Consider the following 16,147-nt stretch of genomic DNA (forward strand, 5'->3'; position numbering starts at 1 on the left):
AGCATTGATATCCAATGTGCATTTATATTTATGGGCCTAGCCGGGCCTGGCCTTGATCTAGAATTTCAAATCATTTTTCCCGATGTTTTCGTTTTCAACGCGGCGTATGTGTGATGTGTGCGATCTCAACAGATCTCCGATTCGATTCGGTAAGTGAGTTAGGATGAATGTACATATGTATGTTGAGGGTGAGGTGAGGTAAGGTGATGTTTTGGTGCTCGGTTTGCGTAATCATGTATCGGGGTGCTAAGTACCGGTTTAAGTGCCGTAGACCAGAGACCAGGTTGGCCAGTTTATATATATTTTTTATGCATCTGTCTAACATGAACTGAAGCGCCGTGGAAACGCGTGCGATTATTTTTTGTATTTCGCTTTCTGCACTTGTAATTTATTGGGAAATTTAATTGAATTCGCTTGCTGTTTCACTGCTGCCAAGCAACCAACCGGTCACATAATTTTTGGCCGCTACTGATTACACGTTGAGTTGAGTTGAGCAATTGGCCAAGCACTTTTTCCATACAAAGGTGATTACCTTTAAGTTTTCGCACACTTTTGCCACTTATCTAAGAAGCCAGATGGGACGGAGCAGAACTTTCTTGATAAATCAGTTCACTTTCTTTCTATTTTTAGGAAACTATAAATGCCGGAGAGCTGCACCAGAGTCGGTCAGTGGCTTTCAGTGGACTCCAACGGGAGATCTCAGCATGTTCCGGCTGCGCCTTGGGCTTGTTTTTTTAGCCGGTTGGCTTGTACTTGTCTTTGCAAAGCCCATAGAGGAGGAGTCACTTTCATCGGATCAGAAGTTTGAATTGGAGATGATAAATGATCGAAAAGGTTAGTTGTAGCCTGAGTTTTTCACAAAATGTATTTTTACGTACCAGTTTTCGGTCCATCCAGTGAAATGCCTCCAAAAGCCAGCCTATGGAAACTGTCACGGAAGACGCTCACTGTGGTACTTTAATCCCATCACAGATAAATGTCTGCGGTTCAATTATTCGAACTGTGGCGGAACCGAAAATCGTTTCTTCACCTTTTCGGAATGCATGCAAAGTTGTAGTCAATACAACTTGAGTAGTTTCATCTTGGAAGATCCAGATGATGAATTCGAACAATCTGTAGGGAGTTTCTAAAAGACTCTTCCAAGGTGTTATATAACTGATAAGTAATTTTAAGTAATATACGTAATGCTTCAGTCCAATATTTGAACTAGAAGTTCTTCAAGCTATAACATTTTTGTGATTTACATTCAAAAAAAAAACCCCACAACTCCTACGAGTAGAAAAATTAGTTAATTATTTATTCAGTTGAGTAATATAGTGTTTTGAATTCTTGACAATAGATGTAATAGCCAGAAAGACGAGTTTTGAGACCCAAAACGAATCTTATACCTAATCGAAATATTCTCCGATTTGAAGAACGCCTAAATATGTATGTAAATAAATATGTATATGTCTAAGCCAAACAAAATAAAATTAAATAGACGGAGTTTTGACTTAAACTATTCAAGGAATAACTTTCCCCACGGAGGTTCTCAATGGGAGTCAGGTCCGGACTTAATGCTGACCAGCTCGATAAAGTGATTTCTATACCCGATACCCAAAGAGAGTATAGGGGTGTATTAGATATGTGGCGAAAATGGATGTGTGTAAAGCCCAGAAGAAAGGAAGCGTTTCCGACCCCATAAAGTGTATATATTTATATTCTTGATCAGCATCAATAGCCGAGTCGATAGAGCATTGCCTGTCTGTGCGCCGTCCGTTTGGTTTAACGCCTAGTTCTCAGAGACCTTAAGAGCTAGAGCAACGAAATTTTGTTTGCAGACTCCTGGGTTATCACACTGAATCAAGATTATTTCAAAATTTTGCCACGCTCCTTTCCGCCCCACAAAAGCGAAAATCTGTGGCATCCACAACATTCAAGATACGAGAAAACTAGAGAATGGCTATATCTTTTACCGAATCTGGGTCAGTTCGGATTATTACAGCAAACCTCTCTATCTCTCTCCCACACACTTCGTACTATTCAAGATTTCGACTTGCATTCGAAAGTACACTGTGAACGAAATGGTGAAGCGACACCAGTTTACCTCTGTGCAGAAATCAGTTGGAAACCAAATTACTAATAATCTGTTTAAATCAGTTTTGAAAACACAATAATTAAAACAAATTGACATAAAAAGGAAGGAAATGCAAAACTAGAGGTCCTTTTGAAAACATATGTATATGCTTTTTATGCAAATGGCTGACATAAGCTGTAGGGCTGTGGGTACATGGGTCAGTCTGACTGGCAAATCGCTGGCATGATACATATGTATGTATGTACATATATGTTCCCTGGTGCCACGTTTAGCCACTGCTTAATCACTTTAACACATCAAACTTTTGGCGAAAACTTTGGCTGTTTGCCACTTTTTTAACTAGTCATGTAAATGAGAATTTTCATGACAAATTAGTGGAGACGGCTTTTACTTTCCATTAAGGAACTATAAATACCACAGGCCTAGTCTGGAGTCGGTCAGTAGCTTTCAGTGGATTCCAACGAGACATCTCAACATGTTCTGGCTGCGCCTTGCTCTTATTTTTCTAGCCGTTTGGCTTGTTTCTGGAGACATGCAATTTGAAGAATTGGATCAGCAGGAACAGTTGGAGAGAAATATGTTGCAAGAGCGGAAAGGTTTGTTATCCATAGATTTGGCAAAAAAAAGATAATCATACATGTTTTCATCCACTCAGAGGTCTGCCTCATAGCCAAAACATCCTACGGCAATTGCAATGGAAAGCGCAAAATGTGGTATTACAATGTCCGTCGAAATAAATGCCACACGTTCATCTATTCGAACTGTGGCGGAAACCGAAATCGTTTTTACACCCATGAGGAGTGCATGGAATTTTGCGGCGGCTACAACTTGCAAGAATACCAAACCTAAAAAAAAAAAAATGATTTTCCTCTTCCATGAGTATTGTATATTTATTTCTAATTATATTAATAATAAGAGGTTTGTTGAAACACACAGGTTGTGCTTCCTCGCTAAGAATCTTTAAGCTACAACTCTTTCTAAGTGACATTTTCAATAAAAATAATGTCTTATTCAAATGCATAAACATAATAATAGTGTGGCTGAGGGATAGCTATCGAGAGGAAGACGAAGAAGGATTAGATATAAAGAAATAAAGAAACTAAAAGCACAAAAAAATAACAAATAAATACATATGTTACAAATTTTTAATTGATAATATTTAGCTGTTTTGTAAAGGGTAGATACACAATACGCCGCTGATTCTTTGTTTTGCGTCGTTAGTCTTCGTGGAGAAGATCATTGCTCCCGCACCCACACTTGGCCCAACTTCAAGCTTTCTTTCTGCAAATATTGCCGCACACGATTCTCTCCCGCCGCCGTCGTTATTACTCGTACATTATTCGTCTGATTTTCGTCGTTGAAGCACGGTTGCTCGTCATTGTTTAGGGGGTACGGAAGTATTCTCTGTTTATACGAAGTCCTGTGAAATTATGTTAACTATGCATAAGAACTTAAGAACTTAACTTAAGAACTTTACCAAGCGAATTAAATTAATTGAAGTGAATTAATTCAACAGATTTAGAGAAAAGCAGAGAGACGCCACTTGTGAAAGCAAAATACAACACGTCTTTGCGCCATCCAATCACCTTCCCATCTCTTGAATCTTGAATGAAATCTGAAAGCAATCAAAAAAATAAAGTAAATGGAAAATAAGGGGAAGGTGACACACTGTCAATTTGTTCGGTGCTTAGCAAATGCCCAAGAACTTTGCTACATTTAAGTATTCGAATACTTTCGTTTTTATTTTGGAAGCCATGCAAGTGAGAACTTTCGTGATGAAGTGGAGTGCGCTGCCTCCTCCTTTCCATTAATGGAACTATAAATGCCAGCGGACTGTGCCTTATTCGATCAGTAGTAGCTCCCAGTGGATGCCGAGTAGATCGCAACATGTTTTGGCTGCGCCTTGCTCTTGTTTTACTAGCCTTTTGGCTTGCACTTGTCTCTGTAAATTCCGAAGAATCCGAAGAATTGAACCCGAAGGTTCTGAAGACAATAAAGATGCGGGATGAACGCAAAAGTTTGTTAACCAGGGTTCTTTACAAAAACTAATGATACAATGATTTCGAATCCACTCAGGAATCTGCTTGAAAGGCCCATCATATGGCTATTGTAAAGGAAAACGCAACATGTGGAACTTCAATTACCGCAACAAGGACTGCTTGCCGTTTACCTTTTCAAACTGTGGCGGAAACCAAAATCGTTTCTACAGTTATGAGGCATGCATGGAGTTTTGCAGCGAAAAGCACTGGAAAAGCCCAGATATATACGACATCTTAGAAGATGGTTACTGATTTGGCGCTAATTATTATTCTTTAATTTCAAAGTCAAAAACCTGAAATTCTGCCGTTTATTTTTGTTAATTATTATAAAAAGTTATCGGAGAAAGTCCATCTCAAATATATTTTGAAATATAATCATACATACATGTCCGATCCTTAATAATGATTGTCTGAGAGGGATGCTATGGGAATACCTATTAAGTAGCAAATGTATATTTACCGTGAAGTTTCCACGTAATAAATTGGAGTCGGGGGCCACACAGTTGCCCCGCCGAGTAATCCGCTGTTTGACGTGTTGCAATGGAAACATATCCGATTTATAAATTTATATAAATAAATAAATAATAATAAACAAATAAATTAATAATATTCAAATAAAATTCTTATTTTTATTTATTTAATTTAGGGCTAATATACATATAATATTAACTTTGAAACTATTCGAGCACTAGCTACTAAAGCCATTCAGCTTTGCTGTTAATAGCTTAAATAAATTAATTTATTTAATTTTTGTATGGCCGATACGTAGGCGGATGAACATGGTCTATCTGGATTTTGTACATTTTGGGTAGACCGTGGGTGAACCACGCGGGTTGTATCGGTGGAGCAATTGGTCCCAATCTTCAGACTGTCTTTGGGTTGTGATCTGGGTGACGAGCCTTTTTATATAATTTTTCTCAGTGGGAGTATGTAGGAAAGTTCCGGCCTTTGTAGTGTGATTTGCAGCTAAATCATCATACTCATTTCCTGCGATACCCTGAAGACTGGACACTCAGAAAAGAGTTAGCTTTTTTGGATACTGATATTCAAATAAAATACTTGTCACATTTTAATTGAATATCTTTCATGTTTATTTATGTAAATTAAATATTTTTTGTTCTTAAATTGTTTTGCCGAGACCATGCTCTCAGAATATATACAGAAATGTATATGTATACAGAATGTATGATCATACATATCATATCATGAAGTTCGTTTAATTTCTGTACAAGTTGCAAACAGATTACAGCTTTGTGTGATTAACATCAATAACAACGAGGGGGAACGTTGTGAGTTTCTGCCGAGACCGCAACTCTACATTTATAGCCGATACTTAGTCAGTAAGTAAGTCAGCCGCGAATATTAAACGACGAGAGAGACAGAAAATCAGTCTGAGCATGACGTCGGGCGCTTCGTAGCCACTGCAAATTGATTTGTTCCTTTTGGCTATAAAAAGGATGCGTTGTGATCCAGATTCAGCAACCGGATAGATATGGTAGATATACATATATCTTGATTCTGATTGTAATAATTATACGATCTGGTTCAGATTTTGCACTCTAGAAGATATAGTCATCCTCTACGATTCTGCGTTGTTGGTTTTCTTGTATCTTTGAAATTGTGGATGCCACAGGCAAAGTTTTGAAATATTCTTGTAACAGTGACATATGTATCACAGAAGTCCGGATAACAAATGTCGTTGCTCTAGCTCTTATAGTCTTTGAGCACTATGCGCTAATAGGGACGGACAGACGGGGCTCAATCGACTCGGCTATTGATGCTGATCAAGAATATATATACTTTATGGGGTCGGAAACGATTCCTTCTGGACGTTACACACATCCACTTTCACCACAAATCTAATATACCCCAATACTCATTTTGAGTATCGGGTATAACAGCCGATCAAGTTCGTAGTGTTTCAGCTGTCCAGTAGATCCCTTTGGAATTATTTTTAGAGAAATATGGAAGAGCCGGAGGTCTTGTCCTTTACAAAGAAGTTTCTATTGATATTGTGGAAGAATCTACGTATGCTCTTAGGACGCAAAACCAATTTGGCTTATTTAATATTATTTTCTTTTGTATTTCCGCTGGGAGTCGTTTACCTCGCTTGGACTGCTGAAATTGAGGCCTCCGGTAAAGAAATAAACAATGAGCACTCACTGAATCCGTAAGTCGAACCACCAATTATAGCTACAAAAAAAATTCATTCAATGGTATTCAATGATTTCAGCCTACAAGGAAAAATTACCCTACTATACTCGCCGCGGAATAAAATTCTTGAGTCGCTTATTAAAGGAGTATCCTTTCCTGAATATGACGACAACCTTACGATCTATGTTGATGGCTTTGTCGATGCCAAGGCCTTGGAGGAAGTGCTTACAACAAATATTTCGAACGAAGGGGTGCGCGGCATAGAGTTTCCCGATGAATGGTCCGATATATCCGAATTGCCGCATAGGTTTCGATTTGCCCTGCGGTTTCCCATTACCAAATACTTCAAGACGAATCGCCTGATATCGCAACACAACAAAAAAAACGATTACCAGGAAAGTGGGTTTCTACTTATTCAGAGGGAAATCAGCATACAATATCTGCAGAAAAAGAACTCCACCCAAGCAGTGATTCGACCGAAACTCGAACAACTATATACAAATGTTGAACTTAGTTCTACTGCATATATTCGTGTATGTTTATTTTGTGTCTTTGTACTCATGCTCATGATGGATGTTGAGGTAAGACTAAGTAATTCATTAAGCAGTTCTTTAAGCGTTTCATTTGGCAGGACATTGTCGAGGAAAAAGAGCTTCAGCTGAAGGAAATGTTAAACATCTTCGACGTAAGCAACTCTCTGCAATGGCTGGCCTGGTATGTCAAATCCATGATAATTACAATCGTAATATCGCTGTTCGTTGCGAGTATTTGGACGCTAATCAACATCAGAATAATTTGGCCCTTTCAAAACATGCCCCTTCTCCCTCACACCGACTGGTCCGTCTTTCTCTTTTATATGCTTGTGTGCAGCCACTCTTTCATATGCTTTGGCTTCCTCGTCAGCTCCTTCTGCTCTCGCAGCATTTGGGCTGGCATCATTGTGCCCCTTCTGTTCATAGCGAGTTTTCTGCCCACAATAATCATGGACAAAGACACCACGGGGACACTGGCGAGCATCCTGTGCAGCATTTTTGTTTGCTCGGCCATGGGGATGGGCTTGGATCGAATTGTCATATGGGAGGAAGCAGGTCTGGGTTTGCAGTGGAGCAATCTGTTCAAGACGTCATGGCTCAATGACAGCATAAGCGTGGGTGCGATACTGTTAATCATGCTGCTGGTTAGCTTGATCTCGGTCCTCATCTGTCTATACATAGAGCAGGTGAGGCCGGGCGAGTTTGGCACGCCACAGCCGTGGTCTTTCCCGTGCACCAAACGGTTTTGGTGTCCGTCCAAGTACATGCGACGAGTTTTATCCCTCCCGGTCTGTTATCCTGTCCAACGAGGGAACTCCAAGCTCGTGAATGCCAACGCCAAGGGCCAAATATCTGGTGTTCAAATCAAAAGTCTCAGTAAAAGCTTTGGCAAACGACAGGTGGTCACTCGCCTCACATTCGATTTGTTTGAGAACGAGATCATGGTGCTCCTGGGACACAATGGCGCTGGCAAGACGACTACCATACAAATGTTGACGGGGACTATTCAACCCAGCTCCGGCACAGCGATTATCAATGGCTACGACATACAAACCCAACGGCTCCTGGCCCGTCGGTCCTTGAGTATTTGTCCGCAGAAGAGCATATTTTTTGGTGGCTTAAGTGCAGCCAGCCACCTGCGATTCTACAGCCGGCTCAGAGGTCTAAAGGGAGCAGCGGTCAAGCAGGAGGTGGACAAGTACTTGCAGAAGCTTAGCCTACAGGAAAAGGCCAACAGCTCGGCCCGGAGTCTGTCTGGCGGTACCCAGCGTCGGCTTGCGTTGGCCTGCGCCCTGTGCGGCAATGTCAAGGTTGTGTTCTGCGACGAGCCCAGTTCGGGTCTGGATCCCAGCTCGCGGCTCGAACTATGGAAGCTGATGCTGGACGAGAAGCAGGGGCGCACGATTCTGCTCACCACCCATCAAATGGACGAGGGCGAAGTATTGGCTGACCGCATTGCCATCATAAGCGATGGCCGGCTCCGGTGCCTGGGCACATTGGCGTCCCTCAAGAAACAGTACGAAACGAGCTATCTGCTCACCTGCGAGAAGGGCCCACGCTGCGATGTGCCCAGATTGACCCAGCTGATAGCCGAGCACGTCCCCCACACGCGTCCACAGAGTAACATTGGATCCGACGTGTCCTATCGGTTGCCTCACCGCTTTTTGAGATCCTTTGGGTCACTCTTCAACGACTTGGAGCAACAGAAGGAGCAGCTGGATGTTGTGGGATTCGGTCTTAGCTCCGCCAGTCTTGCAGAAATATTTATGTCGCACGGTGCGGAAGATCTTGGGAGTGGCGGTGGGGGTCGCACCAGCGGAGGCGGATTGGATGAGCAGAGGCAGAGACAGGCACAGAGACGTCGTGACAATTGTTGCCTGCGCTGCCTGGGCCAGTGGGAGGCCATGCTTTTGAAGAAGATCCTATACATTTATGATAAGAAATGGATGCTTCTGGTTATCCTGCTGCTGCCTCTAGTCATCTACCTTCTATCTATTATTCGAAGGCAATCGAGCTCCAATATGAAGAGGCTACCGCTAACACTGGCTGATTACAAAAGCGATGACGTCTTAGTATTATTGCAACCGAAATCGGACGCTCGCCCTATGCGGGATATATCCAATGCCTACCAAGAGTTAGCCCAGCAACACTGCACCGTCGAAAGAATAAGCCAGAATGTAGGCGACTATATCGGCCCGGGGCAAGAAACGCCCGAAAGGATATACGAAATAAAGCGCAGCCTTATAGCGGCAGTCACCGTCGACCAAGAGATGATCGTCTGGAGTAGAAATGATCCCTTCCTGCATAGTGCTCCACTTTCGCTCAACCTCGCGTTCAACGCCATGGCCAAAGCAGTGGTGGGTCCCGAGGCGAGTATAGAGGTAACCAATGCCCCCTTCAAATTTTCGGATAAAGTAGATGGTGCTACAATATCGACTATCGCACTGACCATTGCTGTTTCAATATATCTGTCCATTGTCTTGGCGATATTCGCCATCTTGGTGGTGCAGGAGAAGGTAACGCAGATACGGATGCAGCAACAGATGTCCGGCGTGAACATGGTGACCTACTGGCTGACCCACTACATCCCGGACTTGGTTCTCTACTTTGTGTTTTCGCTGGCACTGCTAGTGGCGGTGCACGAGTCGTGCCATCCCGGGGAGATGCTATTGATTTTGATGATCATAGGAGTGGCGGCTCTACCCTTTACCTATATAATAGCATGCCTTTTCAGAAGTCCAGGCAGGGCTGTGGTCATAATTTCCACGATCCACAATCTGATCGGTAGGATTTTGAAACTTTAGTCTTCAGATGCATTTTAAATTAAGCCCCAAATCCGTTTCTCCTTTGCGTAGGTGGGTTGTTTGCCGTCATCATGGTAATTTGGTATCAGAGAGTATACGAAACGGAGTTTCGGTGGATGATATACGTATTTTACCTTTACCCTGTGTTTACTGGCACATTTGCGGTCGTAAACGGCTTTACAAGGTTTGAGCAGTGCCATGCTGATTCCATCCCAGTTGAAAACTTAGATAAGCTTAGGTTGAATTGTACTCCCGGCTTAACACCTGTACATTACTATTGCAATTGCTTCGGTAAGTATCAAGACACACACTTTGAGCACACTCACATATCACATAGCACATTTACAGTTACATATGGAGAGATCTGTTACCGATCTTATTTTCGAACTTGATTGAAACTTAACTTGTTTAACATATTGACATGTCATAATAATGCATATGCAACTATCTAAAAGAAATCCCAGAAGAATTTCCTAATATCGACGTATCTTTTATTCACCCCAGAAATTTTCGTTCCAAGCAAATATCCTTAACATTAGACTTAAAAAAAAAATCAATAATAATTTTTGGGTACATTAAGGGACATCAAAGCACAGCAAATTATTCACATTAAAATATTTTTTTAGGTTTCGCTGAAATCGGCTTTTGTACCGTTGACCGCGACCACGCACTTATATTTTTGTCCCCTGCGAATGCCTGAGTTTTTTTGCAATTATCTGGAAACCAAATATTTTCCCCAAAATCATCTCTTGGCACCAATTACTGGGCTATTTAAGAGTTTTAAGTTATGCATATTGTGAAATTAAAAATCCGTTTCACAATATTTTGACTATTTTTATACCCGATACTCAAAATGAGTATTGGGGTATATTAGATTTGTGGTAAAAGTGGATGTGTGTAACGTCCAGAAGGAATCGTTTCCGACCCCATAAAGTATATATATTCTTGATCAGCATCAATAGCCGAGTCGATTGAGCCATGTCTGTCTGTCCGTCTGTCCGTCTGTCCGTCTGTCCGTCCGTCCGTCTGTCCGTCTGTCCGTCTGTCCGTCCCCTTCAGCGCCTAATGCTCAAAGACTATAAGAGCTAGAGCAACGATGTTTTGGATCCAGACTTCTGTGATATGTCACTGCTCCAAAAATATTTCAAAACTTTGCCCCGCCCACTTCCGCCCCCACAAAGGGCGAAAATCAGTGGCATCCACCATTTCGACGATACGAGAAAACTAAAAACGCAGAATCGTAGAAGTTTACTATATCTTCTAGAGTGCAAAATCTGAACCAGATCGTATAATTATTACAGCCAGAATCACGAAAACAATATCACTCTTTCTCGCTCTGTCTCACTCTAACACACAGGTTTCATGGTCGGTTTTGCCAATTGCAAAATATGAGTTCAAGGATCTCAGAACCTATAAAAGCCAGAGCAACCAAATTTGGTATCCACACTCCTGTGATATCGGACCTTGACCGTTTCCTGTCCAAATTTCGCCACACCCCCTTCCGCCCCCGCAAAGGACGAAAATCTGAGGCAACCACAAATCTCAGAGACTATTAAGGCTAGAGTAACCAAATTTGGTACACACACTCCTTTAAGATGTCACTATAAAACGTATATCTCAGAATTTCGCCCCACCCCCATCCGCCCCCACAAAGGACGAAAATCTGTTGCATCCACAATATTGCAGATTCGAGAAAACTAAAAACGCAGAATCATAGATAATGACCATATCTATCAGATTGGTGAATCTGGATCAGATCAGATCATTTTTATAGCCAAAAGGAACAAATCAATTTGCAGTGGCTACGCAGCGCGTAGCTCAGACTGATTTTCTGTCTCTCTCGCACGCACTCTTTGTCGTGTCGTTTAATATTAGCGGCGTCTGCCAGAGGAGAGCCATACTGACTTAGTATCGGGTATAACCGTAGAGTTGCGGTGTCCGCAGCAACTCACAACGTTCCCCCTCGTTTCTCTTTAAACTCTTACAAATATGCCGTGCGACAGCATGGAAATGCTCATGTGGGCAGTCGTAAGCCTTGCAAGTGGTAAAAAAGGTCAAAGTTAGAGGGATTTAAAAATCCTATAAAATAGCACTTGATTACCAACATTGATAATGAATGCAAAGGTCGATTTTGGGGAACGGTTCATTTTCGGGATTTGTGAAATAAAGAACAACGTATTTTCGCGGGACTGAAGTATGAGTGGCTTTCGCGTCGATCAATTCAAACTTAGATTTACGCGAAAATTGAGTCAATATATTGATGCGAATTCCGATAAATGTTGTACGCAGAAATGATTTGTAGTTTCTTTTTAAATTTAGTTTAAGCCTCTGTCGCACCTTATATCGCATGCGACGTTTCGCAAGGGACAGAAATATCTTGGCTTGATAAAGGCTTAAAATATACCATTGACCGATATTGAGCAAACTTCTAGGAAAAACTTTTAGCGAGAATAAGTTTTCCTATAGGAGTCAAAAAGTCAAGGAAAACAGGACTGTAAAAATACCGAAATAATACCAAAAATACCGAAATAATAACCAAAAATACCGGAAAAGTGAAGATTTGCTTATTTTCATAGGTTTTGAGGACAAAGTTAATAAAATTATATGCCAATTGGTTAAATTAGAGATTCAATATTTTTAGAAAATAGTATCGAGACAAATGTTTTTGGAATAGTGATTTTATAAACTTTAATTTGAATGTGCTCGTTGGACTTTTTGCCGAAAACGGCCTTATGTTAAATTTCTTCTCACAGATATCCTGGATTGGGTGGAGGTGAAGTATCTGCTTGTTTCTGGTATTATCTACTTGCTGATGCTGTTTTTCGCCAATTACATTACCACAGTGTGGTATGGTCTGAAATATATTTTGTTTTGCTTGTGTTTAAAAAAAAAGCCTGCAAGCGACGATGAAGATGTGGTTGCTGCGGCCGAAAGGATAAGTAAAATGTCGACCGAGGATCGCAAGAAACATGCTCTGGTCCTGAAACGTGTCTCGAAAAGATTCTGTTGCGTGTCTGCCGTGAGGGGAATATCCTTCACTGTCAAACCGTGAGTAGTGGACTAAACAGCAGCCATAGTAGTAACTAAACCTCAAATTCACTGCAGGGGCGAGTGCTTTGGTCTGCTGGGTGCCAACGGGGCCGGTAAAACGACTACCTTTAAGATGATTGTAGGCGAGATATCCTCGACGATGGGGAGTATTCATGTCAGAGGCTACAGCCTCAAATGGAGTCCCACAGCTGCGAGGAAACAGATCGGCTACTGCCCCCAGCACGACACGCTCTTCGACTTCTGCACTGGCCGTCAAACACTCAGGATATTCCTTTTGCTGCGCGGCACACCCCGGAATCTCGTCACAGAAGCATCTGAAAAGCTGGCCTCCGACTATGGCTTTTTCAAGCACCTGGACAACAAGGTGAAGGACTACAGTGGCGGCACGAAGCGAAAGTTAAACGCAGCGGTGGCCGGTGAGGGCTCATCGCTCATTTGTCTGGACGAGCCCAGCTCTGGAGTCGATCCAGCGTCCCGGCGGCATGTGTGGAATGTCCTCTCCTCACTGCGTGACAGCGGGAAGGCAGTGTTGCTTAGCTCCCATAGCATGGAGGAGGTGGAGGCCCTCTGCACTCAATTGGCTATTATGGTGGATGGGAAAATTCATTGCCTGGGATCACAGCAGCGCATCAAGAATAAGTTAGCCCAGGTTCTGGTGCTAAAGTTAGTTGTGGAGACGAGTCCGGAAAGGTGAGTAGGAATTTAAAGAGTCTCCAACGGCCGTATAAATTGAACCCTCAAATCCACCCACACAGCACGGCCCACACTCTACAGAAGATAAAGAATCAAATGAATTCGGACTATCCCAATTCATGGCTAGAGTAAGTTGTATTCGGACCAGCCAAACATACCCCTAATGGTGGCTCTTTCAGGGAGGAGTTCGGTGGCAGGCTCACTTACCACATACCCACTGACAAACTGCGATGGTCGAGAGTATTTTTATACATTGAGAAGAATCAGAGCAGCTGGAAGGTGGCGGACTATTCTCTGGCGCAGCCGTCTCTGGAAGATTTATTTCTGGACATTACCAAGAAGAAGTCGAAGAAGAAGAATCAAAGCAGGCAACCGTAGAGTAGTGCCACCATTATGGACTCTCCGAAATCAGACTATCCCAACTGTAACAATGTATAGTATAGATCGAGCAGTCGATCAATTTACATCAAATATGTATCTCTCTAATGATAGGCGAAGTGATTCGTTTTGTTTTTCGACTCATACTTGGTTTTGAATTTATATGAGTTTCAATAATTTATAAAATAATATCGAGACAAAAGTATATTTTGGCACCGGTTCAAATCTTTACGGAAATGTCCATATATTAATTTTATTACTGTTCGGTTTGAAGGTATATCTAAAGTTTATGTTAAAATTGCGTTGTCTCCAGTATGTTCTATATCATTGGGGGAAGGTAGCTCTTTAGAGCAAGCGGTAAGCTTTATCAAACAAATTAAATTTATTAATGTATTAATCTGATATTTAAACAGATTCCGATTCAGCAAAAAGATGCCAGTTGTAAAATCAAAGTTCCGCACGTTTTTACGCCGTCTACATATTCTCTATTTTTATCGAGATCAAACACCTTCCCATAAACTTGAATTCAATATCAAAGCAATCTGAATAAACAATATTAAAACAAATAAAAATAAAGTAAATGGAATATATGGGGAAGGTGACACACTGTCCCTTTGTTCGAAGATAGCAACTGTGCAAGAACTTTTCTACATTTAAGTTGTTGAATACTTTCGTTCTTTTTTTTCCATTAATGGAACTATAAATACTAGCGGACTGTGACTTATTCGATCAGTAGTAGCTTCCAGTGGATGCCGAGTAGATCTCAACATGTTTTGGTTGCGCCTTGCTCTTGTTTTTCTAGCCGTTTGGCTTGCACGTGTCTCTGTAAATTCCGAAGAATCGAACCCGAAGAATCTGAAGACATTAGAGATGCTGGATGAACGCGAAAGTTTGTTAACCAGGGATTTCCACAAAAACTAATGATACAATGAATTCCAATCCACTCAGGAATCTGCCGGAAAGGCCGGACCTATGGCTCTTGTAAAGGAAAACGCAAAATGTGGAACTTCAATTTCCGCCGCAATGAATGCTTTCCATTTGCTTATTCGACCTGTGGCGGAAACCGAAATCGCTTCCACAGCCATGAGGCATGCATGAAGTTTTGCAGCAAAACGCACTGGGAAAATCTGACCCAGGTAGATAAGGTTTATCCTGCTTGAGCTCTAGTTTTTTTTTTAATCTACTAAAATGCTCAAAAAAGGCAAACAAAAACTGAAATTCCGCTGATGATTTTTTGAAAATTATGATAAGTGATCGGAGAAAGTCCAACTCAAATGTCTTGTGCAATATATTATTGCCACTAGACAGACGTTCTCGGTAGATTCTTTTTAAACGCTCTGAAAGGGGGTTCATCAGTCATATAGCCAGAAAAAATAGTTCTCAACCACTTAAAGCATCCTTACCTGAATCCATATGAAAGAATACCTTGATCTCAAAAATAATAAGAGCACAAAAATCAGTAACATTACTAAGGTTCCCTTATTTCGGGCTAAGCAAATGGGCAAATGGTCATTCCTACCCAAATACTTTGGCACATAAAAGCTTTTGAACACATATCTTAAAATCCAGTTGGGAATGGGCTTCTTTGATTATTTCTTCATTTCTTTACCATTGTTGGAACTATAAATGCCAGACGCCTGTGCCTCAGTCGGTCAGTAGCTAACAGGGCTCCAACGATAGATCTCGAAATGTTCTGGCTACGCCTTCCTCTTGTTTTTCTAGCCGTTTGGCTTGTTTTTGGATACCGCACAAACACACAGTCCAACTTAGACTTCGAGCGGCAGGATCAGGAGGAAAAGAAAAGGACGAAAATGCAAAAAGGTTTGTTAGCCCGAAATTTTTCCAGTAATGAATGATACGATTCCCCGGTTCGGCTCAGCTATCTGCAGCATGGACCCGTCTTTTGGCAGGTGCAAGGGCCATCGCTCAATGTGGTACTATAATTTCTTAGTGAGTAAATGCGAGCGGTTCACTTATTCGAACTGTGGTGGCAACCGAAATCGTTTCTACAGCTATCAGGAATGCAGTGAGCGGTGCTATTTCAGCTCACAATAATTTTAATAAAATATAACTCAGTTTCTCTTAAAAACTATGATCTAATATTATTGATATTTTAATTGGTATACTACTTATTATAATATATCCTGTATTGTATGTATGTGCTATTTTATTGGACTCCCATAAAGATATAGACTCCTAGAGTACAAGGATATTGTTTTATTAAAGAAACACGGGTTTAACAACCAGAAAGAAGAGTTTCGACCACATAATGCATATTTAGGGTAGTCGTTTGTTTGGTTGTTAGAAAACTCAGATCTCAGAGACTATAGCTTAGTTTTTTAGAACCACATTTTACAAAAATCATTGCATGATAGGCTGTCAAAAGTTCGTATAAACAGAACTGCTCATGAATTCGAC

The 16,147-nt window shown here is 41.4% G+C and overlaps 2 protein-coding genes and 1 long non-coding RNA gene across 4 annotated transcripts; all 3 read left to right on the forward strand.

Moving 5' to 3' along the window:
• Nucleotides 1–692: 692 nt before the first annotated feature.
• On the forward strand, nucleotides 693–1,225 carry LOC13036318 (uncharacterized). The gene is made up of 2 exons (XR_004468459.1): nucleotides 693–834; nucleotides 898–1,225. It is a non-coding gene; the product is annotated as an uncharacterized lncRNA (long non-coding RNA).
• A 1,288-nt stretch (nucleotides 1,226–2,513) lies between these two features.
• On the forward strand, nucleotides 2,514–3,106 carry LOC6896794 (kunitz-type serine protease inhibitor 2-like). The gene is made up of 2 exons (XM_002136962.3): nucleotides 2,514–2,673; nucleotides 2,733–3,106. Exons 1-2 carry the CDS (start codon nucleotides 2,553–2,555, stop codon nucleotides 2,924–2,926), a joined length of 315 nt encoding a protein of 104 aa, XP_002136998.1. The 5' UTR covers nucleotides 2,514–2,552; the 3' UTR covers nucleotides 2,927–3,106.
• A 2,934-nt stretch (nucleotides 3,107–6,040) lies between these two features.
• On the forward strand, nucleotides 6,041–13,966 carry LOC6896795 (ATP-binding cassette sub-family A member 3-like). Of its 2 annotated transcripts, XM_033385874.1 has the most exons (8): nucleotides 6,045–6,286; nucleotides 6,350–6,851; nucleotides 6,902–9,587; nucleotides 9,659–9,898; nucleotides 12,361–12,655; nucleotides 12,713–13,348; nucleotides 13,414–13,479; nucleotides 13,531–13,966. In XM_033385874.1, exons 1-8 carry the CDS (start codon nucleotides 6,081–6,083, stop codon nucleotides 13,727–13,729), a joined length of 4,830 nt encoding a protein of 1,609 aa, XP_033241765.1. In that variant the 5' UTR covers nucleotides 6,045–6,080; the 3' UTR covers nucleotides 13,730–13,966. The 2 variants fall into 2 exon arrangements, with proteins under 2 accessions (XP_033241766.1, XP_033241765.1); XM_033385875.1 differs by lacking the exons at nucleotides 12,361–12,655; nucleotides 12,713–13,348; nucleotides 13,414–13,479; nucleotides 13,531–13,966 and adding an exon at nucleotides 9,956–10,190 and having other exon boundaries at nucleotides 6,041–6,286.
• Nucleotides 13,967–16,147: the final 2,181 nt, after the last annotated feature.

This window comes from Drosophila pseudoobscura, chromosome 2 (genome assembly GCF_009870125.1).
Source record: "Drosophila pseudoobscura strain MV-25-SWS-2005 chromosome 2, UCI_Dpse_MV25, whole genome shotgun sequence".
Taxonomy (NCBI): Eukaryota; Metazoa; Arthropoda; class Insecta; order Diptera; family Drosophilidae; genus Drosophila; species Drosophila pseudoobscura.

What these genes read in the sequence shown, in the direction of transcription:
- LOC6896794 (XM_002136962.3), top strand. Translation starts at nt 2,553, where the DNA reads ATGTTCTGGCTGCGCCTTGCTCTTATTTTTCTAGCCGTTTGGCTTGTT. An exon ending in TATGTTGCAAGAGCGGAAAG is followed by an intron (nt 2,674 to 2,732) that starts GTTTGTTATCCA and finishes TCATCCACTCAG; the next exon opens with AGGTCTGCCTCATAGCCAAA.
- LOC6896795 (XM_033385874.1), top strand. Translation starts at nt 6,081, where the DNA reads ATGGAAGAGCCGGAGGTCTTGTCCTTTACAAAGAAGTTTCTATTGATA. An exon ending in CACGATCCACAATCTGATCG is followed by an intron (nt 9,588 to 9,658) that starts GTAGGATTTTGA and finishes TCCTTTGCGTAG; the next exon opens with GTGGGTTGTTTGCCGTCATC. An exon ending in ATATCCTTCACTGTCAAACC is followed by an intron (nt 12,656 to 12,712) that starts GTGAGTAGTGGA and finishes AATTCACTGCAG; the next exon opens with GGGCGAGTGCTTTGGTCTGC.